The 22,023-nt window shown below is 46.7% G+C and overlaps 10 protein-coding genes across 10 annotated transcripts; 4 read left to right on the forward strand and 6 right to left on the reverse strand.

Moving 5' to 3' along the window:
• Positions 1-283: 283 nt before the first annotated feature.
• LY89DRAFT_723648 (uncharacterized protein) lies at positions 284-2,966 on the reverse strand. Its single transcript, XM_018218835.1, has 3 exons — positions 2,556-2,966; positions 1,584-2,467; positions 284-1,530 (listed from the first exon to the last, which is right to left on the reverse strand). Exons 1-3 carry the CDS (start codon positions 2,688-2,690, stop codon positions 417-419), a joined length of 2,133 nt encoding a protein of 710 aa, XP_018064796.1. The 5' UTR covers positions 2,691-2,966; the 3' UTR covers positions 284-416.
• Positions 2,967-3,406: 440 nt separating this feature from the next.
• Positions 3,407-4,498, reverse strand: LY89DRAFT_760282 (uncharacterized protein; the record flags this gene model as incomplete). Its single annotated transcript, XM_018221503.1, has 3 exons — positions 3,407-3,645; positions 3,700-4,221; positions 4,291-4,498. 3 exons carry the CDS (start codon positions 4,496-4,498, stop codon positions 3,611-3,613), a joined length of 765 nt encoding a protein of 254 aa, XP_018064797.1. The 3' UTR covers positions 3,407-3,610.
• A 143-nt stretch (positions 4,499-4,641) lies between these two features.
• Positions 4,642-7,220, forward strand: LY89DRAFT_760284 (alcohol oxidase; the record flags this gene model as incomplete). The annotated part of the gene is made up of 2 exons (XM_018221504.1): positions 4,642-4,652; positions 5,399-7,220. The coding sequence occupies 2 exons, from the start codon at positions 4,642-4,644 to the stop codon at positions 7,218-7,220; spliced, it is 1,833 nt and encodes a 610-aa protein (XP_018064798.1).
• Positions 7,178-8,693, reverse strand: LY89DRAFT_723649 (uncharacterized protein). The gene is made up of 3 exons (XM_018218836.1): positions 8,051-8,693; positions 7,857-8,002; positions 7,178-7,803 (listed from the first exon to the last, which is right to left on the reverse strand). The coding sequence occupies exons 1-3, from the start codon at positions 8,654-8,656 to the stop codon at positions 7,338-7,340; spliced, it is 1,218 nt and encodes a 405-aa protein (XP_018064799.1). The 5' UTR covers positions 8,657-8,693; the 3' UTR covers positions 7,178-7,337.
• Positions 8,694-9,329: 636 nt separating this feature from the next.
• Positions 9,330-11,534, forward strand: LY89DRAFT_723650 (uncharacterized protein). Its single transcript, XM_018218837.1, has 6 exons — positions 9,330-9,827; positions 9,880-10,006; positions 10,067-10,256; positions 10,318-10,500; positions 10,569-10,831; positions 10,899-11,534. The coding sequence occupies exons 1-6, from the start codon at positions 9,664-9,666 to the stop codon at positions 11,421-11,423; spliced, it is 1,452 nt and encodes a 483-aa protein (XP_018064800.1). The 5' UTR covers positions 9,330-9,663; the 3' UTR covers positions 11,424-11,534.
• A 112-nt stretch (positions 11,535-11,646) lies between these two features.
• On the reverse strand, positions 11,647-12,787 carry LY89DRAFT_740158 (uncharacterized protein; the record flags this gene model as incomplete). Its single annotated transcript, XM_018220552.1, has 2 exons — positions 11,647-12,610; positions 12,663-12,787. 2 exons carry the CDS (start codon positions 12,785-12,787, stop codon positions 11,647-11,649), a joined length of 1,089 nt encoding a protein of 362 aa, XP_018064801.1.
• Positions 12,788-13,088: 301 nt separating this feature from the next.
• Positions 13,089-14,435, reverse strand: LY89DRAFT_261997 (uncharacterized protein). Its single transcript, XM_018206278.1, has 3 exons — positions 14,027-14,435; positions 13,521-13,978; positions 13,089-13,465 (listed from the first exon to the last, which is right to left on the reverse strand). The coding sequence occupies exons 1-3, from the start codon at positions 14,183-14,185 to the stop codon at positions 13,390-13,392; spliced, it is 693 nt and encodes a 230-aa protein (XP_018064802.1). The 5' UTR covers positions 14,186-14,435; the 3' UTR covers positions 13,089-13,389.
• Positions 14,436-15,557: 1,122 nt separating this feature from the next.
• Positions 15,558-18,084, forward strand: LY89DRAFT_740160 (kinase-like protein; the record flags this gene model as incomplete). Its single annotated transcript, XM_018220553.1, has 5 exons — positions 15,558-15,763; positions 15,820-16,845; positions 16,908-17,102; positions 17,151-17,208; positions 17,263-18,084. The coding sequence occupies 5 exons, from the start codon at positions 15,558-15,560 to the stop codon at positions 18,082-18,084; spliced, it is 2,307 nt and encodes a 768-aa protein (XP_018064803.1).
• A 78-nt stretch (positions 18,085-18,162) lies between these two features.
• LY89DRAFT_740161 (ankyrin) lies at positions 18,163-19,881 on the forward strand (the record flags this gene model as incomplete). The annotated part of the gene is made up of 1 exon (XM_018220554.1): positions 18,163-19,881. The coding sequence occupies one exon, from the start codon at positions 18,163-18,165 to the stop codon at positions 19,879-19,881; it is 1,719 nt and encodes a 572-aa protein (XP_018064804.1).
• Positions 19,882-21,085: 1,204 nt separating this feature from the next.
• On the reverse strand, positions 21,086-21,810 carry LY89DRAFT_740162 (uncharacterized protein; the record flags this gene model as incomplete). The annotated part of the gene is made up of 2 exons (XM_018220555.1): positions 21,086-21,468; positions 21,522-21,810. The coding sequence occupies 2 exons, from the start codon at positions 21,808-21,810 to the stop codon at positions 21,086-21,088; spliced, it is 672 nt and encodes a 223-aa protein (XP_018064805.1).
• Positions 21,811-22,023: the final 213 nt, after the last annotated feature.

A 22,023-nucleotide genomic window follows, 5' to 3' on the forward strand; every position in this document is an offset into this window, starting at 1 on the left:
CATGATTCCTTCTATAATCCTAGTCCTTCGAGGCCGAGCTATCTGACTGCAGCTCGCAGCGATCCACATACGAGCTATCATTCGAATCAGATAGTGCAGGCTTGGAATGGACCACCAATTGCGGAGATGGAAAGTACTGTCGGAAGCCCAGTTAATCCGCATTTCACATCGGCGTCACCGCCACCCCTAAGCCCGAGCGAAATATAATTGATGTTGGTTTAGAAGCTGTATACGGGAGATTTCAGAGGCAGAGAGTGGTCTCATTTAATAAGTTTTTGGTCTCAGTTTGTATATCTCAAATGCAGAAGTCTAGGAACCCAGCATCCGAACAATTTCCACGTGGCGCTAAGACAGAAGGAAACATACTTCATCCATCGCTTCTCCGACCGCTAGAACTGTATTTAGTCCAGATAGTCTTAGATCGAGAAAGGCCGTCCACTGTTGGTTCTGCCCATCTGCGTCTCCTCCGTCCTTGTAGTAGAATCATTCGTGACTACTTGTACCACCTCGTTTATCTTCTTAGTCGTGGAAGAGTGTTGTTTCTCCATACTACTAGTACTCTTTTGCCCTACAACGGGTGAAAGCATCTCGTCCCAATTCCTTAGCGCGCTAAATGTCTTCTTCTCTGTTGTTACTGGCACTCTATTCCACTCATCCAACTCCCACTTTCCAATTCCCATTCCTTCGAAAGCACGTCTTTGAAGCTGCAGTGTTCCATCCGCCCACCATGCACGCTGTCTCCAGAGTCGGCCTCCTTTCCATCTCACACGGAACGAGCCCACCGCAGTCTCAAGGGTCTGGTTCACCACAAATATGATGATTCCAAAAGCAAAAATCAGAAAGATGGATAGAGTACGAAAGTTGATGTAGTCGCTTCGCCGCATAATTTGGTTTCCACACATCCAATTCAGGTCCGTGTCGTTCTTCGCCTGGTCGAGAGGGATATACTGCCAATATTGAGGGGGTGGGCCCGTGATATAATCTGCCATGAGACGCTGAAGGTTGGAGAGGCCGACACGGAACCAGTTCTCTGCCTCGAGGATCCATTGATTTGGAGCCAGTGGCAGTGATATTCCACTCTGAACCAAGCTTTGAGCTAGAAGTGGTACAAAGTTCATGGCGTAATCGAGATTAGACCCCGTGACTTGATCCAGAATCGCTGTTGCCATCGTGAACTGACGACCATTGCTCAAAACTGCCATAAGTTCCTCATCCTCAAATATATGAGAAATGGGCCGAAAACGGGTACAGTTTGATTCGTTGTCTGGAGAAGGTGTGGGGTTGCAGATTTGTTGCTGCTCAAGACAAGCGAGAACTGATACCACTTTGTCTTGAACATATACCTCCATTGTTTCGTTGGAGCCCAAGCGAGAAACCGTGGTGTTAAGATGGGCACCAAGCCAGAGGTCATCACTTGGCTCGGTGTAGCATGAGAAATATGTAGCAAACGCTAAGTCGAGAGTGGCATTTGGCACAGACAAGGCAGGCATAGGTATAAATGACGACTGAGTTTCGTCTACAATCTGAGTTCTAAGACATGAGTCAACTTATTGAGCAGAGTAGATTACTGACGGAAAACATACTCCACTTGATATGGTGCTACCGAAGAACTGAATGAATGGATTTTGATGTCATAGAAGTTTGTATAAATGTAGGTGGCATTTTGCAAAGCGGGATCATCCATTCCCCATTCACTGGGAGATCCATACATTGGTCCGTAGAATAGGGCTGTGTAGTTGAAGTTATTACGACCGTAGTAGTGTGGATCTTTGTAGTTAACAACGCTCGTGCCGTTTGTACTGAAGCCATCGGTTTTGATAGGAACGCAGGTCGCGTTCCGCCTCCATTGAATGCGGTCTTCGTCTTTTCCGTTGATTCCCAGGTCATCACGAGAGTCGACATAGCCGGTGTCCATGTATAAAGAACCATTCGCTGGACCAAGACACATATCGCCAAAAGGGCACGGTTGGTTTGTGGTCGAGGTCCAATTCAATTCCAGGCGTTTGAACATATCGCATTCCGGGAGAGAAGCCGACTCCGCTAAACAGTTTTCCACGTACTTCCCGCTTGATTGCATGGTAAGAAAGCCATAGCTGTCTGCGATCATCGATACAGGGGAAAGTGGATTGTTGACTTCTGCTTCCCATGGCCCGCAATGAGGACTTTGAGCAACAAGGACTTGGCTGTCAGTTGTTGTAATGTGCGAGGCTAAGATACTGGTAGCTCCGAAAGCAAGAAGATGAAGGATCCCTATTGAGACCAAGGCAATGGAATTTTGGAAACTCTTCGGAGATTGCGATCGCCAAGCATATGCGGTCCTGGTGAGCTCCCAGACAGTGCTGGTATCAGAGTTGTCGTTTCTCAATATTGCTTGTTGCTGGTGATATAGTCCACTTCTAGCTTGTGTAGTTGCACGTAGCTGGTGAGTGATAAATCGAACGATGCCCCAGCTCTGGACACCAATGAGCTATTGATGAGTTTCGTCAGATGATATCCATCAAAAGTTTTCAGGGAAGGACGGGAACGGGAGAATGGGTCGAGGGAAACTTATTTACTTGAATGAAGATTGCAAGTACGGCAATCAGAATCCCTCCATTGCGGGTGGTAAGTGTAAGAGTCAATCCACCGACTTCCCCCTTTGAGTAATTCGTCCAGAAACCTCGATATATTGTTTCATTTGACGAAGACATGTCTTCGGAGTGGCTGCTATCTCATCGAAATCGCTATATGAAGCTGTTGAATAGCGCTGTACGGTACGAGTAAAATGATGAAATATTGAAAGCCCAATAGAATTTGTTGCAGACAAGTGGCAGTTAAGTACGAGAGAATAAGTTCATTTTGACTGCAGTTATATAGTCCAGCACGATCGGCAACACCAACTCACCCCATGATTCCACAAAGTAGTTTTCGATATGGTCATGATCATTCGCATATGGACCCCACGCAGTCACAACAGAAGTTTCGACCTGTCAATATATTACGGGCAGTTCGAGTAGTATGAGGCGTCACACCCGCAGGGGAATCTCTGCTTACAAATTTCACGAATTGGTTGCCTACCAAAATTGATAGTATTCAGCTTTCCCAGGTGTGTATGCGAGAAGTTCAAGCCTGTCGATCAATGACCATAGAAGTATTCCTATTTGCTCTCAATGCAGCCAGCTGAATATGCACTTTGAATCATTGGGGGCGGTTCGTCCAAACACTGCAGCACACTTTTCGTCGGGTAAAACGTGGCAATATAAATAGCTTCTGCGCAACAGTGGCTCAGCCCCGGCGATCGCAGGAATTCATGCTTCTAGTTGCCTTCGGTAGTACAAGACGACGGGTTAACAAACGACAGATCAGATTGATAACCCTTTAAAGCTTACTCGCATGCAGAAGTTTCCCGATGCCTCGCATGTGGCTGCAAGGGTTTCGAAAAATTGTTCACCTCTTTGAGTTTTTCTTTGAGCAATCTGACACGTATCGCGAAAAGTTGCCATTATCTCTGAAGGTCCCATGTAGAATCTGTGCCTATCCGTATCTCTCAAGATAGCCCAGAAATTGTTCTACTTTCATGGCAGTTCCACCCTGAGCGATGATTTGAGTGGGGTCAGCATCGAACTCTGAATCATGTTTCTGCATTGCTTTGACGCGCCTCTTCGTCTACCGGGTATTAGCACAACTTCCCTGAATAGAATCAACATAGTCTGAAGATACCTGTGATGCCTTGTTTCAATATGATATTAGCATTCTGAAGCAAGAAGAACATAGCTTCCCGATGAGGAAAGAACTCGTTGGGGGTTTCTTCGCTGCAAAGACGACGCCACATCAAATCCAAGATTGTCATCAATTCCTCAACTGGCAACGAAAATATTGCATCAGCAATGAGCTTCATGGTGAGCCCTTGACTTGAGATGGTCGATGCATATGTGTTGTCGTAAACTTTCGAGGTGTCAATTCTAGAGGCTCTGCTCCAGTCCTCAGCTTCGGATTGGCTGTGCACGCTTTCTCCTAGTTCGTCTTCGTCTTCTTCGTTCTCACTTGGACTCGTAAACTCCAGCTCTGGCTCTTCCCATGCTGTATCATCGTCAAAATACTCGTTGAAGCTCTTTTTGAATCCTCCTCGTATAGTTGTCTGCCCTTCATCGATATCGGTATTTACTGCTGCAAAATTTGCGTCCAAAATGGCCATTTGACGGTTCTGAGTTTGAGATACAACAGCTTGCCCAAAAATCAGATCTACAAAATATGTCAGAGGTTTTGTCCTTTCTATCCCCACGGGTGCAAGACGATGGGGAATTCAAATACGAGGTAGCAAGAACTCGCCTTCGGGGTAAAGATCAAGCAAGACCATGACCGCGAGTTCAATAGTCTCTTTGGTGGACTTAAGTGAAGCCGGAAACTCAGAAGATTGAGAGAACTCGTGTCCTTGCCGAATCAAATGGTTCAGTTCGCCTTCCTTCAAAGACCATGCATACATCTGAATCAGGTGTTGGAAATGTTGTGTTGCCTTCATCTTCTGGTTGTAAGTACATGCTTAAAGTGTTGCAACGTAGAAGCAAGCTTATCATGGAACTCTGCAGCTCGGCCATCCTTGCCTGGATGATGGGCATCCCAAATACTGAGTATGATCTGACATTTATAAGGGAGAGAAGCTACATGTACCTCAAGTAAAAGAGACAGAAAGAGAGACAAGAACGTGTCAAAGAACCTTCAAGAAACAGCTGTAGATTTTCAAACTCCACTCAGAGAATTTCAAGATACTTTTTGCCAGGCCAAATTTTCTTTGGTCACTCATAATTTGTTGCGAAAAATTCTTCACAAAGAGCCTTTGGGGGTTCCGGGGGCTGTGGGCTCATGTAAGAAAGTGTACACACATGAAAGAATAATTTAATACATAATGCAATGAAGTTCAGTGGCGAAAGGGTAAGCCGGCTGGGGCCGGAATATCGGCTCGGTACTTTGGAGCTACTGTAGCTCATTGGGCATCGTCATTTGCAATTTTTTCTTAGTGTTCATTGTAAATCATGAACCAACGTTGTTGTCCGAGACCATTGTCAAACTATTATTATACTCGTTCTGTAGCCTCATATGTGCATTGGACAAGAACGCCATGCCGCCACTGAACACATGAAGACTCGGTTCGATTGGTGCTCAGAGCCTAGCCAGCCCTCGAACTCAGTAGTCAATGGTCCGTCATAATCCGGTCTTTTTGAGATGAGCTTAAAGGCTTGAACCGAACCGCGGTAGATGAGTTAAACGTCATAACATTTATCAAAGCAGATCCTCTAGGTATCGTGTCTTTGATTTCCTTCTCTTCGATGCTTTTGCTTTTCGTCTCTTCCTGTCTAAACCACTGCTTGTTCAATCTTTTGTCGGAATTCACAATGCACCTGCATATCTCACTCTTTCTCAGTACCCTTCACTTGGGTCTCGCAGCGAGTGCTTCTTTTTTCCCAGGCGCAGGAAACTCTTTCGGCAGACCCAATCAAAATGCCACCTACGATTACGTTATTGTGGGAGGAGGCACAGCTGGACTTGCAGTCGCCATGAGACTTGCAGAAGATAGCTCTTACACGGTCGCTGTAGTTGAAGCTGGTGGTTTCTATCAGATCGAGAATGACAATCAAAGCGTCGTCCCAGCATACAACCCGGAGTTTGCATCACTTTACGATCCTACAGCAAATCCAACCGTGGACTGGGGATTTGTGACCACTCCCCAACCCGGCGCAAACAATCGATCGCTGCATTACGCTCGTGGAAAAACACTTGGTGGAAGCTCGGCTCTGAACGCAAATATCTACAATCGCGGGACGCGAGGTTCTTATCATCAATGGGCTGAGATTGTTGGAGATGACTCGTATCTGCTTGAAAATTGGCTGCCATACTACGCCAAAGGAACAAATTACACCCCTCCCAACACCGATCTCAGAGCGGCAAATGCCAGCGTACCAACTCCTGTCAATGTATCTTCTCTGTACAGCGGCGGCCCAGTCCATATTTCTTACAGCAATTATGCATTACCATTCACCAGCTGGGTAAAGCTAGCTTTCGAATCTTTTGGATTCCAGAATGTTTCCAGCTTCAGCGACGGCTGGCTTCTAGGAGCTCAGTATGCCCCTTCTGTGTTGAGGCCGGACTCGAATCAGAGAGAGACATCTGAAACATCCTATCTGGAAGCGGCTTTCGCGAGTGGTCGATCGAACTTACAAGTGTACACTCACACGCTTGGATTGCAAATCCTGTTCTCAGAAAACAAGACGGCTGCGGGTGTAAAAGTCAGAACTGGGACCACAGATTATGTTCTGTCGGCAAGAAAAGAGGTCATATCAAGCGCAGGGGCTTTCCAGTCTCCGCAGCTCTTAATGGTGTCTGGAATCGGACCAGCGGACATACTTGCTCAGCACAACATTACCGTCCTTGCGGATCGTCCTGGTGTAGGCCAGAATATGTGGGATCACATCGATATCGAAGTGACCTACAAAGTCGGTGTTGATGGTTTCAATACTCTTGCCAACTTGACTTACGCCGCGCAACAAGCAGACTTGTTCCACAGTGAGCCGGCAAGCTCCATCTATGGTAACTACGGTGCGGATTTCATAGGATGGGAGAAGTTACCGGGGCCGTACAGATCCAATCTTTCTAGCTCCGCTGTGAACGAGCTCGCAGAATTTCCTGCAGACTGGCCTGAGATCGAATACGAGATTGCCTCTGTTGTCATGTCCGGCATTGAAGGAGATTACAATGGCTACGGGACCTTTGTGGTGGTCCCTGTCACGCCCATTTCTCGTGGCAACATAACGCTCCAAACGAGTTCAATGCTCGATCCGCCAATCATTAACCCTAACTGGCTCACTTCTGAAACGGACCAAGAACTCGCTCTTCAAGCTGTGAAGAGGGGAAGAGAAATAATATCTTCTTCTACTATGCAGCCTGTCTTGATTGGTGCCGAATACGCCCCGGGACAGACAGTCCAAACGGATGACGAGATCAATGAATACATCCGCAACAACTTTTTCATGAACTGGCATGCGGCCTGTACATGCAGAATGGGGCAGGAGAATGATACAATGGCAGTGGTAGATTCGAAGGGTAGAGTGATTGGGGTTAATTCATTGAGGGTTATTGATGCATCTGCATTTGCACTTCTGCCTCCTGGACATCCAGTTTCGACAACCTATGGACTGGCGGAGAAACTAAGTGCAGATATTATTGCGGATCGAAGATCTGAGATCTAGAATGAAGAGGATAAATTTAGAAACATAGACTATGATGCCTGTCCAGGCTTCTCCCGTTTTGCACAATTGAGCAGTTTCATTTTAGCCTCCAACTGAGTCTGAACGCTTTAACCAGCCCTACACATGCGCCGACAAAGCTTCTTGAATGATGTTTGTACGTGATACCAAACCGGCAATACCATTTTGAAGCTGTAAAACGGTCATATCGCTGCGGTCAACGCCAAATTCATCAACAAGGCTCCCGAGTAACTCGTCCAAGCATTCTGCAAGCTCTTTACGAGTTTCTGCAAACCCACACATCTCCAGCTCTCGGGACAAATCTTTTAGTCTGTTCTGGACACGAGAATAGACGCCTCTTACGGCAAATAGCTCAGTTCTCACGGTGCGAAAGCTGAACCCGAGATCAACAACACGATTGTTGGCTTCCAAGGCTGAGTTCATCAATGAATTTCCGTTGTCCAATGCCCCTAACGCATCCCGCTTCTCTGCTTCTAGGCGCTTGAGCTTTGTTTGCTGAGTCCCCGCCTTCTGAAGGAATTGATTTTTCCTTGCTCGTTGAGTATCAACATCGTCATCATGCTTACTGTGAACACGATTAAACCCTCTCATATAAGTGGAGGTCAACCGTATACTTACGATGCAACTACACCTGCGACCGTACTGACTCCTATTGCAGTAGTAGCGCTTGCGCCGGCTGCAAAAGCTGCTGCGATCCCAGCCGGAGGAAAGACAATGGTCAATCCTATGGCACCAAGGGCAGCGACGCCTCCTACAACGCTTGTCTTCCTAAGTGTCAATTCAATTCTCTGCGCAGGATTTTCAGGACTTACAGCGATTCCAGCATTGCGAGCTGTTTCGTGGTGAGATTCTTGACGCGTAGCGTTGCTAATGCTTACGTTCAGGTCAGATATCTTGCCTTGCGTTTGCTCATAGCCGATGTTGGCTAAGTGAATCTCATTAGACTTCTTGTTGATTTCAGTCTTGATGCTTTGAATCAGTTCCTCTATGGCGGTTTTACACCGAGCGACCTCAGAAACGGAGAAGCGAGTAATGTCTGCATCTAAGGTTTTGACCTTGTCCAGCTGTTGAGAAAATGAGTTTGCTGTCACTTTCATACGCTCCGCCAACCGATCTGTTTGGCGAATAAGCTCCTCTGTCGAGTCGTCAATAAGTTGTCTTGGGTCAAATGCTTCATCGTGAACCAGGTTGAGAAGATTGGTATCGGATTCGGAGATAGAGTTCACTAAGCCAAGGAAATGCTCCAGGGCGCCATTTAATGACACGGAACAGAGTTGGTCTTGATCGGATTTAATGACTTGGAGTTTATTTTGGAACGAACTTAGCGAGGCTTGGAGTGCATGGGCACCTAAAAGTCTCTGAAGGTCGCTTTTCCCCGAGAACTTAAGTTTCTCGAGGTTGAGAACTTGAGCTGCCATCGTTGCGTGTAGTTTGTTTGAATCTATGCATTCTGTGGGATCCCATGAAAGATATTGCTACCATCCTGTATGGGGTGCGAAGGATTAAGGAGGCGCAACTCTGAGTTTCGCCTAGTCTCGATTGATCACAACTTACAAGGCCCTAGACTTGGCAGCTGAGAACAACAGACATCTTGGCTGCCAACTTTTCTAATGTGGGATAGCTTAATTGGCAGACCGTTCCCAGCCTCTTCGTGTCGCATTGCTTGCAACGGATGCCATCTTCAATCAGTTAATTAGCAAAACTGTTACTCTTTTCCTCACAGAGTTTGGACATCAGTATTGACATATTTCTAAGTCTAAGTTCTGTATGGAGGCTCAGAGAATTCTTGAATCTAGTGATTTCCTTTGGGCATAAACAGCCCAATAGTATTGTTCGTAGCTCTTACTTGAAAAGATATCCCAACTTCCAGCCGAACACCATATTTCTCGTAAGGCGTTTCGCGCGTACTGTACCAAGCCCCGTCGCGTCCAGCCGTGCCAAGTCCTCGAGTATTCCTTATCTGATCTCCCCGCCCGATCAGAGTGGACATCCCGTCTGTGGCGTTTCAGAGGCTTGAGACATCCAGAAACCAAAATCTGTGAGCTTCAATGAGTGGACAGCAGTAGGTGAAAATAGCAAGCCTCAATATACCAAGATATGCATTATAAAAGGGCACTGCGAATGAGAAATGATGATCTATGTGACTCCAACTCACAATGCAGAATCCTTCACCTGCACTAACAGGGCATTTTTGTTAATTCGGGCTCCTCCAATCCACCCCGCTCATCAGGCTTCCAACACACATACGAAGTACGCCCAACATATCTACGTCCGTTCAGCTTCAGGGCGAGGCTGAACCGCTGTCAGGTCTCTGGACACGAACATAAAGGCTTCCGCTGTTCAGTGTCTTCAAAAAGTGCGTATTTGAAAACTTCCGCGCGGTGTTCTTTGATCTGCCAAATTTCTTCATCCTATCGCCGAAAGAATGACTCAAGGTCAACTGGTCTCGGCCTCTCACTCCGCTGAGGAGCTTGTACCATGGCTTCTCAAGTCTCCCAGCATTGTCCAGCAGCTTGGAATCTGCGTCACGATAGCATGCACGCGGGATGTGGCTCAAATCCGCCTAAACACTGATGGTCTGCCGTCATTGTAAGTAAAACATCAAGTATCTACTAGCTCCGAATTATCTGACCACAGACAGGAGAGACGATCTTGCTTCAAATCTCATCCGAATCGCGGACGCAGGTGGAGAAGCATTCGAGGCTGCGTACTCATCCTTGAGCGACATCTCAAGTGTTACCAAGCAGATGAGCAAAGAGAATGGACTGGTAAGTGAAATTCGAGCTGCGACCCAATTTACTGTCTCGCGATCTGATGGGATCTTGCAGCTGGACAAGTTGGAAGATCGCGTCCTGAATCGAAGATCTCAAAGAGACGCTACAGCATGCCAAAATATCATCAACAGAATCGATACATATATTCAGAGAAGCACTGACCATGGGCTTACTACCCAAGAAGACTTTGATAAGTTTGCCAAGTTTGTCAAGCAGGTAAAAGAGGCTCTTTTGAATGCTCAATGTATGTAAGATCTTCCAACTTTTCCTAGGTTCATGAATACATACTAATTGCTAGGAAATAGCACGCGAAAATACGAAGCTGGTCAATACCCAACGCCACATTGAAAACATGGATATGGAGAAGACTCAACAAGAAAAAGTGTTTAGGCAGTCGGAATGGGAAGCAAAAGAAGCAGCAGTGCAGTACAACACAATCTTAGAGAGATACAATGGGCGCGCGAGCTGGCTTGGAAACAGCATGGCTTGTAAGACACAGCCTCATCATCGTCCATGCATCATCTTTCATTACTACACAGTGCACTAATCCGTGTAGGGACCGTCGGAGCCTCCACGGCTGGTGCTGCTGCCCTTGGAGTAGCAGCCACTGTTGCTACCGCTGGGGTGGCCGGAGTTGCAATTCTAGGAGGCCTGATAGCTGGTGCCATCTCCGCAGGCAAACTTGAAGAAGCCTCGAGGGGGTTGAACGTTGTTGAGGATAGGTTGAGCGAGAAGCGCCGCGCGCGAGATGCACTGGAGTTACAGATCGCATCATTTGAAGGAGAACTAAAACTCCTCGAATCTTCGAAAGACAAACTGGTGAATGACCCCTGACAACAAGTTTTGTGAGAGACTTTCACTCCAAATAGACTAACCTACGGGATAGGAACGAGCTACTACAGTAATTGCAAAGGCTTTGAGCCTGCTCACTGATTTAGCGAAAGATATCAGTCAGTTGATGATTCGATTTCGCGATCTGAATCAGGCGATCAGAGAGTTGGTCGACCAATATAGTGAAGGTAAAGAGTTGGCAGGCTACATTCAAGAATCCATTGAAGAAGGAGAGCATCCAGACCTGCGGGATATGAGTGATTTCAGGGAGAAGATTTCAGACATGAGAAAAGTCTCCGTCATCATCAGATGTCTCTCGGATCTCTATGCTACGGTCATCCGAGACGTGGTAATTCCTGGGTTTGGACAAGCCATAGAAATGTCGAATGGCAACATTCTGGACCAAAGTATTGAGCAGGTCATCCGCGACAAGGAGTTGCTAATGAGATCTTACGTCGAAGACTCGGACCTTAAGTGTCGTGCGATGGCACAGAAGTCGTCTGCGATGTTGTCCGAGGAATTGTCCCGAGCTAGACGATTGGAGTCTCGTTCGAATGGAGGCCTTCCAGTTGCACAGTAGATCATACTAGATGGTGTTTGGAGGCCGTTCGCGAGCTTGCACGCTTTGATTTACGTCTGTTGTTACGGTTGTGTTTCATCTCCAATATTTGTTATAGCAATGCACCTGTCTCCAACATTTATAAATTACTCTCGTAACCTAGCAGCGTCTCGCTATACATATGATATTTTATGTCTCTGTTGTCATCGCCAATGGCCACATACTTTCTCCAAACGATTTAGCGTTAAATGTCAATATTTATCCCTTGCTCATGACAGTCTGCAAGAATCCAGGCTTTGTCCATTCGACTTTCTTCGAATAGTTCTGACTCTCCCGTCATTGCAAGTAATTCAAGACGAGTCTCTTGTGACCTAACCAATGCCCCTGCCACAACCGAGAGTGCACAACGGAGAAGTCGATCTCGTACCTCCATCTTAAGTATCTGGTGCTTCGCGCGGTCCCAGGTCGTTTCACGGATAGCAAGTCGCCATGTTGGCGCCCACTGAGCATTTAGTCGACCGAGAGGATGCTCAAACTTGACATCCGCTCGTAGTAGAGCTTTCCTCAAAAGATCTTGTTCATCCTCAGGTACAAACTGGTCGACAAGGTCGAAAAGGGTTTCGTCAGTGTGGTCCCATCGGGTCCAGTTCACCCCAACAATTGTGCGACAGTAAGCACTGTCTGCCAGAAAACGCTTGGCAAACCACATGTGTTCTCCTCCCGGCTTCCAACTGCGGAGGAGGATCTCCAGGGCTTGTGGCGCTTGTTCAGGACAGTTGGCCAGAAGGCGAAGGCTCACACTAGGTGGTCTTGTTGAGAAAAGCATGAGTGACGAATTGATGAGCGGGGGCGTTTCCAGATAGCTGTTTCCTAACGTCGATATCGAAGTGTAGTGTGAACATTGGTGAACAGTGTCCCCAATTGAGTTTCTCCATAGCGTATTGTATACCGGGTTTGATGGGGAAGTTTGAAATGATGTCTCCGGAATTGCAGCTGGATCGTCTGCTGTCCAATTATACAACACGTCTGTCGGTAGTTGAGGAATGGATAAGTCTTTGGATGGAGATTTTTCTTGGCTTGGAGGAATTGAAGCTGGGGAGCCTTTCAGCTGTTCACGGCGCTGGCGTGGATATCCTTTTCGAAGAATGCTTCTTGACTTGTTCTTTCGGAGTTTCCACTCCTCGAGTTTCGTTTTCCAGGCCCGGGTTCTGAAAAGTTATCAGCCTTACGCCTTTTGTCAAGAACATCGACTTTGCCTACGATGCAGTAAAGTCGTGCTTCATACTCATTGCTTCTTGCAACTTCTGGAGCGTAAAGCCTCGCTGCATGTAGAGTTTCTCGATCTCATCTCTATGCAAATCCCAGTTTTGACTCTTCTGCGGCATATCTTCTTGTTTGGGTCATCAAGAGACTGGAATTGAGGAGAATTTCGGAAGACAATATAGAAGCGGTACGATACGCCCTCTGCAACACTGGGCGCAGATCCCACTTGCACTTTTCTGTGGCGTAAGCATCATGTTTGAGACCCCCACAGTGGCTCATGAAATCATTGGGCTAGCAATCCAAAATCCCACGCCCTTACCCCACGCTTCTATGAAAGTGCAATTCCCTACTTGATTCTGAACGACTTCGTCAATGCTGATAAAGTGGGCGTTTCCATGACACCATGATTGAGATTGTTTTTAACCTTGTGAACGCCCAAGCGCAACTCTTGTGACAGCCTCATTTGAAGTGAGGCTGTAACCCTTTTTGGATGGAATTGAGCAACGAAGGGAAGACGACATTATCCGCGTTTCTGTGCGCTAATTTAACAACTTCACATTACATCCACACTATCGTGATGATAGATTAATGCTCTTGTTTTCCCCTACACTTTGCTTGTGTTCGGAAGTTCAGCAGTCGAACTATAAGAGGACGAATCTATTGTATATTTGGCGAAGTCTTCGAGTTTGTGAACCTTTCTCGGCATAATAAATGAGGGTAGACTTTAAACTATGACTATGTTAACAAAGAAAAACACTACCCTATACCTTGAGATCTTCGAGGTCGCCCAGGATTTCAGTCTTCGAAGGCGAATCAACGTCAGCCTCCAGACACTTCCTTACAATGCGAACATACCTTGATCCAACAAATGGAGAGATATTTGCACTTAAATTTAGCAACACCTGTTTGATTTCTGTGGGTGTTTTGTCTTGAAAATGATCTGGGCTTGCCTCAAGCCTCTTCCAACGTCCCAACTCTAGCAGCACGACGCCGAAGCTATAAATATCATGATACCTTTGGTAGTAACGGTCTTCCAGAAGCTCTCCTGGTATACTTTGCCTCTCTGGATGGCGGTAGAGCTCGTTCGTCCAATCATCATATCTTTCCCCAGTGCTAATAGCTGTCTTATGGCGAGCATATTCAAAGCCGACAAGGAAAGCAGATCCTAGTCCTTCGGGGAACTTTTGATGATTTTCTAACCATGAAACAAGCACATTATCACTTCTAATGCTTTTATGAACCCATCCCAGGGAATGAACATATTCTATTGCAGTTGCGACGTCATGTGCTAATCGGAACCGTTCTTCCAAAGGCTGAGAGAGTGTTAGTATGTGTAGAGGACGTTAACTGTGACGACTGACATGAAGTGCTGGTAATCTTTGTCCTACTCGGTTTGTATTCTTTAGGAGATCCAGCAGTGGAATAGTTCCAGAATATGTAGATGGAATGCTGTACGCCAGTCCCCATGGCTTCAGAGCAATACCCGTTTCTAGAAAACCTTGAAGATATGGAATGTGCATAACCTGAGGTTTCGTTTCGCGAAGAACCAAGACCAACTTTCCAACTTCTTGCCTCACCCACGCTGGGGAGTAATTACTTCTGCCATCAGGACTTCGAAGCAGGTCGATGATAACACTTGTCGAATTATCCAATTCGTACCAAATCTTAAAAGACCGGGTTCGGTCGGTAGCGTTATTCTTTCGGAAAGATCCACAACATTCACATCAAGACTTGCTGCACTCAAGTGGGCAACTCTTTGCATTTCCACTTGCCGATTTAGGTTGTCCGTGAGGTCCGTTACTGTCCCGGCTGGCCGCCTGATAGCGAGGTCACTGATTATTGTAGCTTTCGATTTAGAGGAGAGCATAATAAGCCTCGTTCCAAGTCGTTGAGTCCAGTGATGCATGTCGAGTTCTGCCTGCTCCAAGGAGCTCCGAAACAGTGTCCAATTGATCTTTCCCTGAAAGTTTTGCCGCTGAATCTTCTGAAGTTTGGTACCGACCGTCCGCAGCCGTTGATCAATGTGCCCAAAAACTCTGCCCAAGTGGTCGTTGTCGTCTTCAGAGAGGATGAAATTGTCAGATTCGAATGCCCGCGCCAAATCGATCAGCAGATTTGCATCATCTTCAAATTTGATTGCTAGTTCGTTGAAATCGGACTTGAAATTTGCGATCTTAATAATGATGCCGACAATATCCTGGGCCAGAGAGGAACACGACGAAACAGCACCAAGAACTTCGAGGCCGCTGACCATGGCTTCTTTAATTCGTGTTCTTCAAGAGGTCCAGTCTGTAGCTCTCTTTGAAGGGGTTGAGTAGAGCAGAATGGAAGTAAGCTTCACTCGCTTATGAGTGATTCAAAGCTCGAGATAAAAATAGTTCGACTGGATCAGATCTAAAGCGCAACGGATGTCAATGGCCACGTCGCTAACATTGCGCATGATCAGAATACCAGTGGAGAAAAATAATAGACAGCATCAATAGCGTCGCTAGAGAATGCGAAAAGCAAAGCAAAGTTTTCCAGATAGAAGTTATAGTAAGACTGGAGTTGCGAAGGGGCTTGACTTGATTTACAAGGGCATTCGGCATAACTCACCTCCGGCTGCTGCCTTGCGGCCCCTACAGTGTCCCAAAATTCATCGTCCCCATTGGTTTGGCTTGGCGGCTCCCGTCTCTCAATCAATGCTCAGCTGAAACGCCCTTGTTATCTCCACTCCTTCAATTCATTCTCTTCACAACTGAAGTGCACTCTAGTCTTAATGCAATCTTTTATAGTCTTTTGAGCTCAGATAGCCCCACATGTCTGAGGCACTATCATCAAGCGGCTTCGTTCTCGATCACTTCCTCGACTATGGGCATGACGTGGAAAACCTGAGCAACACCACTGGTACCGATGCGACAGAGGCCAGAGCGCATTGAACAACCGCGATGGGTCTCCGCGAGCTATGTTGACCTCATGCTTGAGGTTGGAGGGTCACTTGTGCCAAAAATCAGGTTTGATGATATTCATATGCAAGGCATTTTGGGACGAGGCTATACATGGACCGTTCATCGTGGAATCTGGTGTGATAACGGGAAGAAACGGATTGTTGCTCTAAAGTAGGTCTGATAGAGCACACTAAGAAAGTTCATTCGCTGAGAATCCACTCTGCCAGATTCCTGAACGTCGATATCGACACCGATGACACAAGACATTCGACATGGGCAAGACGCACGAAAGATGCATTTGCAGCTGCAGAGTCCGAGGTTCGCATTCTCTCACACAAGACCATCCGAGCAAATCAGAACATAGTCACTCTTCTTGGGATAAGTTTTCAAGTTCATTCGATAGGCTCTGTTGGTGAACTACTTGCATTGCCTGTTCTGGTGGAAGAGATTGCTTTCCTAACTACGGAAGGTAACCCAGCTACTTTAAATGAAGACCTTACGACGAACCCAATCGGTGCGAACCCTCCTTTGAAGGTCCTATTCCTTCTTGATATCGCCAGAGGTCTACTCGACCTTCATCAACTAAACATCGTCCATGCAGACCTCAAGCCTTCCAATATTCTGCTTTTCCCCCACACTGATGGCAGAGCAGTGGCAAAGATCTCAGACTTTGGTTTCTGTCAATCAGTCGACGAAGAAGACCCAGCTCAGGGAAGCACACCATACTGGGCTGCTCCAGAATGTCTCCCAGAAGCGGGTGAAGATATGAAGCAATGGAGATCCTCCACTTATCGAGACTTGTTCTCATTTGGGCTCCTGATATGGTTTGTCTTGTTCGAGGAAGGGCCGTTCGGGGATGAGGAGCGCTTCGACTATGCGACAATGGTACAAGAGAAGTTCAAAGACTCAATGAAAGATAAGATTGACAGGCAGCTACCGCTAAGCTACAGGTTTTTCTCCCAGGATCCTGACCTACCAGAGGGGAGCTGGTTGCCTAAACGAAATTTTAAGATTATGACAGAGGGTTCTCAGCAGGAAGTTGAGCTGGAATTGAAGTCACTAAATGACCACATCCTGAATGGTTCAATAGAGGAGCAATTCCGGAGCTCAAGGAAGAACTGGAATGGAGTCGTGAGTTTTGCAGACGGACTTGCTAGCTTCCAGCTTATGTATTTCTTCTTGTCTTTCTTCCTTGTCAAGGACCCGCCATTGAGAGTAGGCTTGAACTTTTTTGTCGAAATGGCGTATTCGAAGTAAGCAGTTCTTTTCCATCGAGTCAAATACCGTGACTAACAATAACTTTCCATGGCCTCAGACTATTCCACAAAATTGCCATGGCCAACTTCATTGGCTTGCCCACATACGATCACCTCTGGCAAACTTTATTCAACCCCACAAAGCGTAGGCTTGTGATCGATATAAACGACAGTGTATTCCTTGAGGGCAACTATCTTCATTTGATAACCAAACTTTGCGTGGTCAGGCTCAATCGAGATCACAATATCAATAAGTATGAAAAGTTCCGGCACGGATTGACAAAAGACTGACAGATCAATAGGCTATCACAAGAGCACAAATTGTCAATGAGCACTCATTTTCCCAGGCCGGTTCTGTTCGTGAGTTAATAGCATGATAATTTCATATGCAAAAACAGTACTAATATATTTCAGAGTGTCGAAAATTTCCAAAACGTACCTCCGTGCGTGCCTAGCAAGATTTTTGAGTCCTTAATTGCGAAGGCATATTCAAGTCCCGAGAAAGAACTAGGAAACGTTTTCTTGCAAGTTGGAGCATGCTACTGGTTCGGCTTTGGCACAGCAAAATCCAAGTCCGACGCACTCCACTGGTTACCCAAGTCAGCCAACGCAGGAAAAATTCACGCCCAGCGAATGATCTTGACATTCTTCGCTCCAAACCAGCTTCCGCAAGACGTACAATACGTCAAACTCGTGGAATGGATTTGGCGAAATGTCTCACCTGCAGAAATTGTCTCAGAAGAAAGTTTCGAGGATCAGACTATAGACCTGAAGAAGGGTTTAGAAGACGTCAGGACCTATATTCTAGAAGTTGCAGATTTATCAGTGTTCAATGCTTTGCACGTGGAATATAAGAGCTTAATTGAGCAAGACCAGCACTTCGCATGGAGAGAACCTGAATATGAAGCCACCCTCAAAAGCAGCTTGGCACTCGTTGCAATCTCCAGTGGTGGTGCGAGTCTATGGGAACAGGTGGATGCTGCCATCCGCAGCGAAGATCTCTCATCACTTCGAGACTTGATTTCTCGCTTCCCTCAACTCCTTACACAAGAAAGCAAGAGGGGCTCGATTTTACACTATGCTGTGTTACTTTCTCGTCAGACGGTAGCACGAATGCTAGTCTTAGAACACCATATGGACCCCAGCCATTGCGACGCCTTAGGGTTGTCTGCAGTAGCTCTCGCAATTTGTTGTCAGCAAGATAGCACTTCAAATTTGGGTGATTTTGTTATATAAGCAAGGGCAAGACTATCCGATCTCAATTTTCCGATTCTTCTTCTCCTAAGTATCTACACCAGAGCTGGCAGGGAAATTATGAGCTGGATTGGAATGATGGCATCCATACTCCCAGTCCGGGAAGCCATACAACGCGGTAGTATAGGGGAACCCCAGGAAGCGGACGCGCAATTCCTGCCCATCAAAGAGGCAATTGGTTCACGCTTTCTCGATGCGGCAATGGTTTGGGCAATTTGGGCGAATAACCAACATGCGCTTTACTGGCTCGTTGGAAATGGGGCCAACATCAATAAGCGATTCAAAGACATTCACTTCCTGGCACCCCTACACTGCGCTGCTGAGCGGATGAAGCCTGTCTTGGTATCAATTCTGCTCGCAGGTGGAGCATTCCCCAATATTACTGCAAGTATTGCACGTACCCCACTTCATCTTGCATGTTCATCATATCAAGCACCAAGAGCAGAATATGGAATATGTTCAGCAGATACCGTGGGGGGTCTTTGCACACTTCACGATCCTCCTCATTTTGACTCAACGTGGGGATTGCAGGTTCTTGGCGATGATAATACTCCACAAGAACGGACGTCTTGTCAAAGTCTCGTCGTACAGCTGCTCCTCCATTACGGGGCCACTATCGATGCCCGCGATTCAAACGGAAGAACACGACTAGCTTACAGCATTGGTACACGAGCATATCATATCTCAGAGGCGCTGCTCACCAGGAAACCACCTGCAGATATCAACAGCAGGAATGACCTCGGCCTAACGCCACTCGGCGAAGCGTGCGAGCTGTGGGAGTGCCCAGAGAGGGCTCAATTTTGCCTGAAATGGGGAGCTGATGTCCATCTCAAGGATAAACTTGGACGAACACCCCTCTTCATTGCTGCTGAGTCGGGGAACATTGAGCTTTGCCGCATTCTCATCGCCGCCGGAGCAGATATTGGCGCCGTCAACGTTCAAAATGATCATTGCCTTCAAGCCAGTCTCCTTTCGCAGAAATGGGATTGCGCTTCACACTTACTAAGCGTTGTAGAACACTACCTGCCCGATGGAGTCGCAGACCTTCTCAGCTCTTGTAGTTATGAGGGACTGAACTGTCTGGGCTGTTGCATTTTTCTTCGATCCGTGATCCCTCGAGATCTGTCGGTGAGATTTCTGGAATTCTATGCTGCGGTTAATTTACTCGATGCAGCTAATGCATCGGGATACACACCTCTTCATCTTGCAGTTTCATTTCAATCCGCTGAGTGGGTGAGGGTGTTGCTCGAGCTTGGCGCAGATCCCAGGATCTCAGATACAATATACGGCTGGACATCCACATTTCTGGCAACATTTCAGCCTTTGAGATCAAGTTTGAAAACGCTAAAACTGATCATGGAGAGCGGGAAGTATACTGAAGACCCCGAAGACCTCATGGGTTGGAGCGCCGGCTCGATGACCTTTTGGCTTCAATCAACGTTGTATCTCGAAGGGATGGATCCGATATATTACGAGACTGCTGATCGAATGAGATCGCACACCATCCCTCGAGCAGTCGCGGCATGGCGGAGGGAATCCGAAAGAAGGAAAGTTCATTACCGGAAAGAAAGCTTTCCGGACTTGGTTGAAAGACTACTTGAGCAAAAGGGGTTTCTGCGTTGGAAGATCGGTACTCCCGCAATTCAACATCCCCCCTTCGACATTTTTACCGACCCTGATAATAATTACCTACGAGATAGTGTCAGTGTTGATGATGAGAATATCAGCGATCGCTCAAGACATGACGCCCGAGTTGTCCTGTGGGGATGGAAGGCGTAATCAGATAACCCGCCTGGAAAGATTGTTTGGATATATGATGCAAATGGTCGCTTTAGGAAGACAACTTTTGTCCACCTTTTGCCCAGACGGCATTGGAGGGTGTGGGTTACGAATGATGCAGGAGAATTTCAGATAGAATCCTCCCAGTAGCAAGGATTGGTTTGGATAGCACGATAGACATGGGTTCAGAACACGACCAGGACAGGCCCACTTTCAATGGAATGTCTGTGATGTTGTACGCTGTAATCCTCAGGCGCAAGACTCATTTGGCTTTCGGATCCACCTTGGCCAGTTGCTATCTGAAATTCTCCGAAATGCTCCCAGAGAAATAGAAGCGTTGTTGAAATCCAGAGTTGTGGGCGAATGCTGTAGAATAAGGGGCAGGTTCGTCAAGCTCCAGCCTCGTCAAGCCTCGAGCCTTGTGGGGTTTGTTTCTTCTCAATCGCTCGCGTTGTTGGGATATTTTCGGTGCATGATACAGATAATCGGACGAAACGCAGGCGAGATGGAATATTCATTGGCGGAACAAGAACAGTTTCTTCCACGGGGAGTAGACATGACTGCATTTGAGAGTCAGTAGCGTTGCAAAGCAATTGCAAGGAGAAAGTCATCTGCAAATCGACGCGGCTAACATGGCGGTGCAAAGATCACCCCAGCCTATTACGTTCCTCGGCAGCATGATTTTCTTAGTCTGCGACAGGCGGAAACTGGGCAGTGGCTTCTTGACTCGGCGGAATTCTAGACGTGGCTGGATACCAACAAACACATTCTGTTTCGTCCAGGAGTTCCTGGAGCGGGGAAGGTAATCCTTACATGCATTGTAGTAGACTATCTTTGCAAGATATTCCAATCTAATACGACAATTTGAATTGCTTCCCTCTAATGTAACTTCCGGCAACAAGAGGAGTAGAAGGTAGACGACCTGTGAGATACGGTCTGGAACTCTAGCTGAAGTGAGCCATAATCTTCATGACTTTCAAGTTTCAAACTAAGCAAAACTTCCAAGGACATCCTGCAAATTCAATACACCTCCTTTGACATATGCTTTGCGTATTTGTGAGCCTTCATCTGGGATGAAGTCGACCATAATCGTGCAGTAAAGGGGCGAGAAAATCAATTGCATTTACATGCCACCGTTTCCGTGGTAAGCCATCCAAGCAGTACACCAAAGTATACTCGCAAGACGAGCGCTAACAGCGCGATCTCAACAGCAAGCTGACCAGCCCTGGTCTGAATCATCTTCCTCTTCCTCATCCTTATCCTTATCCTTATCCTTATCCTTATCCTTATCCTCATCCGAACTAGATCGTGCTTGCAATTGATCCCACTGCTCATCCGTAAGTTCTCCTGGCCTTTCTGCTTCATGATGACGCCTCTTCGCCCAGCACATCAGGTACTCGGGAGCACAGCCGCTGTAGCCACAATCAACATCAATCTTCAGGAATGCATACTCATTCTCATCCAACGTGTGAACGAGTTTGAGCGAGACAGCATCGTTGTCCAAGGAAGATTCTTTGTACATCTCATCCTTCATCCAGTGGTATTCGAAACTTGAGAGCGTCTTCTGGTCATGGCCAACGTTGCAACCTAAAAGTATGAAATGATTAGTCACTTCTTTTTCAATTTAGAAGAGAATATACTGTATTTTCCTCTCCAGTCTCCATAACTGAAATACACCTTGTACTCGGTTTCGCTGCCTCCATCTGGTACGGAAGCCGATTCCTCGGCTGGGTGTGGTCCTGAAATCCACTTGAACTTCACATAATCACCTTCGTATTGTCGACGTGCATGGGCAACTGAAGCGGAGTAAACGATATCATAAGTTATGACATCCTCATCGTTCGTATCCATGCTGGACTGGGAGAAAGTCTCGTCAGGATCGCGAGAGTCGTCTGTCCCAGCACTTCCATCGGATCCATTTGGGGACATGACGGCTTCGAAAGAGTGTAAATCGTGATATGGGGTCACTGTGGTCAGTAAGAGGGCTTATATAAGATTGGAGCCATAGAATACGATGTACACTTTTCTATGAATGACTCAAAAGCGTTTGGAAACGTGCAAGAGTTAGTAGGCATTTTGATTGTCAGGCGCTTCCGGTTGAAAGAAGCCTTAGAAAGGACTTCCTGCAGCTGGGAGGCCGTA

Source organism: Mollisia scopiformis (genome assembly GCF_001500285.1).
Source record: "Mollisia scopiformis unplaced genomic scaffold LY89scaffold_26, whole genome shotgun sequence".
NCBI lineage: Eukaryota > Fungi > Ascomycota > Leotiomycetes > Helotiales > Mollisiaceae > Mollisia > Mollisia scopiformis.

Bases quoted from the DNA above. Each gene is read 5' to 3' on its own strand.
- LY89DRAFT_723648 (XM_018218835.1), bottom strand. From the start codon at position 2,690: ATGTCTTCGTCAAATGAAACAATATATCGAGGTTTCTGGACGAATTAC. The intron at 2,468-2,555 runs GTAAATAAGTTT...ACTCATCAATAG, and splicing joins TACTTGCAATCTTCATTCAA to CTCATTGGTGTCCAGAGCTG. The intron at 1,531-1,583 runs GTATGTTTTCCG...CTCATGTCTTAG, and splicing joins GTAGCACCATATCAAGTGGA to AACTCAGATTGTAGACGAAA.
- LY89DRAFT_723649 (XM_018218836.1), bottom strand. From the start codon at position 8,656: ATGGCAGCTCAAGTTCTCAACCTCGAGAAACTTAAGTTCTCGGGGAAA. The intron at 8,003-8,050 runs GTAAGTCCTGAA...ACACTTAGGAAG, and splicing joins CTCGCAATGCTGGAATCGCT to ACAAGCGTTGTAGGAGGCGT. The intron at 7,804-7,856 runs GTAAGTATACGG...TCGTGTTCACAG, and splicing joins GTCGCAGGTGTAGTTGCATC to TAAGCATGATGACGATGTTG.
- LY89DRAFT_723650 (XM_018218837.1), top strand. From the start codon at position 9,664: ATGACTCAAGGTCAACTGGTCTCGGCCTCTCACTCCGCTGAGGAGCTT. The intron at 10,501-10,568 runs GTAAGACACAGC...TAATCCGTGTAG, and splicing joins GCTTGGAAACAGCATGGCTT to GGACCGTCGGAGCCTCCACG. The intron at 10,832-10,898 runs GTGAATGACCCC...CCTACGGGATAG, and splicing joins AATCTTCGAAAGACAAACTG to GAACGAGCTACTACAGTAAT.
- LY89DRAFT_261997 (XM_018206278.1), bottom strand. From the start codon at position 14,185: ATGCACATTCCATATCTTCAAGGTTTTCTAGAAACGGGTATTGCTCTG. The intron at 13,979-14,026 runs GTCAGTCGTCAC...ACACTCTCTCAG, and splicing joins AAAGATTACCAGCACTTCAT to CCTTTGGAAGAACGGTTCCG. The intron at 13,466-13,520 runs GTATGTTCGCAT...TCGCCTTCGAAG, and splicing joins TCTCCATTTGTTGGATCAAG to ACTGAAATCCTGGGCGACCT.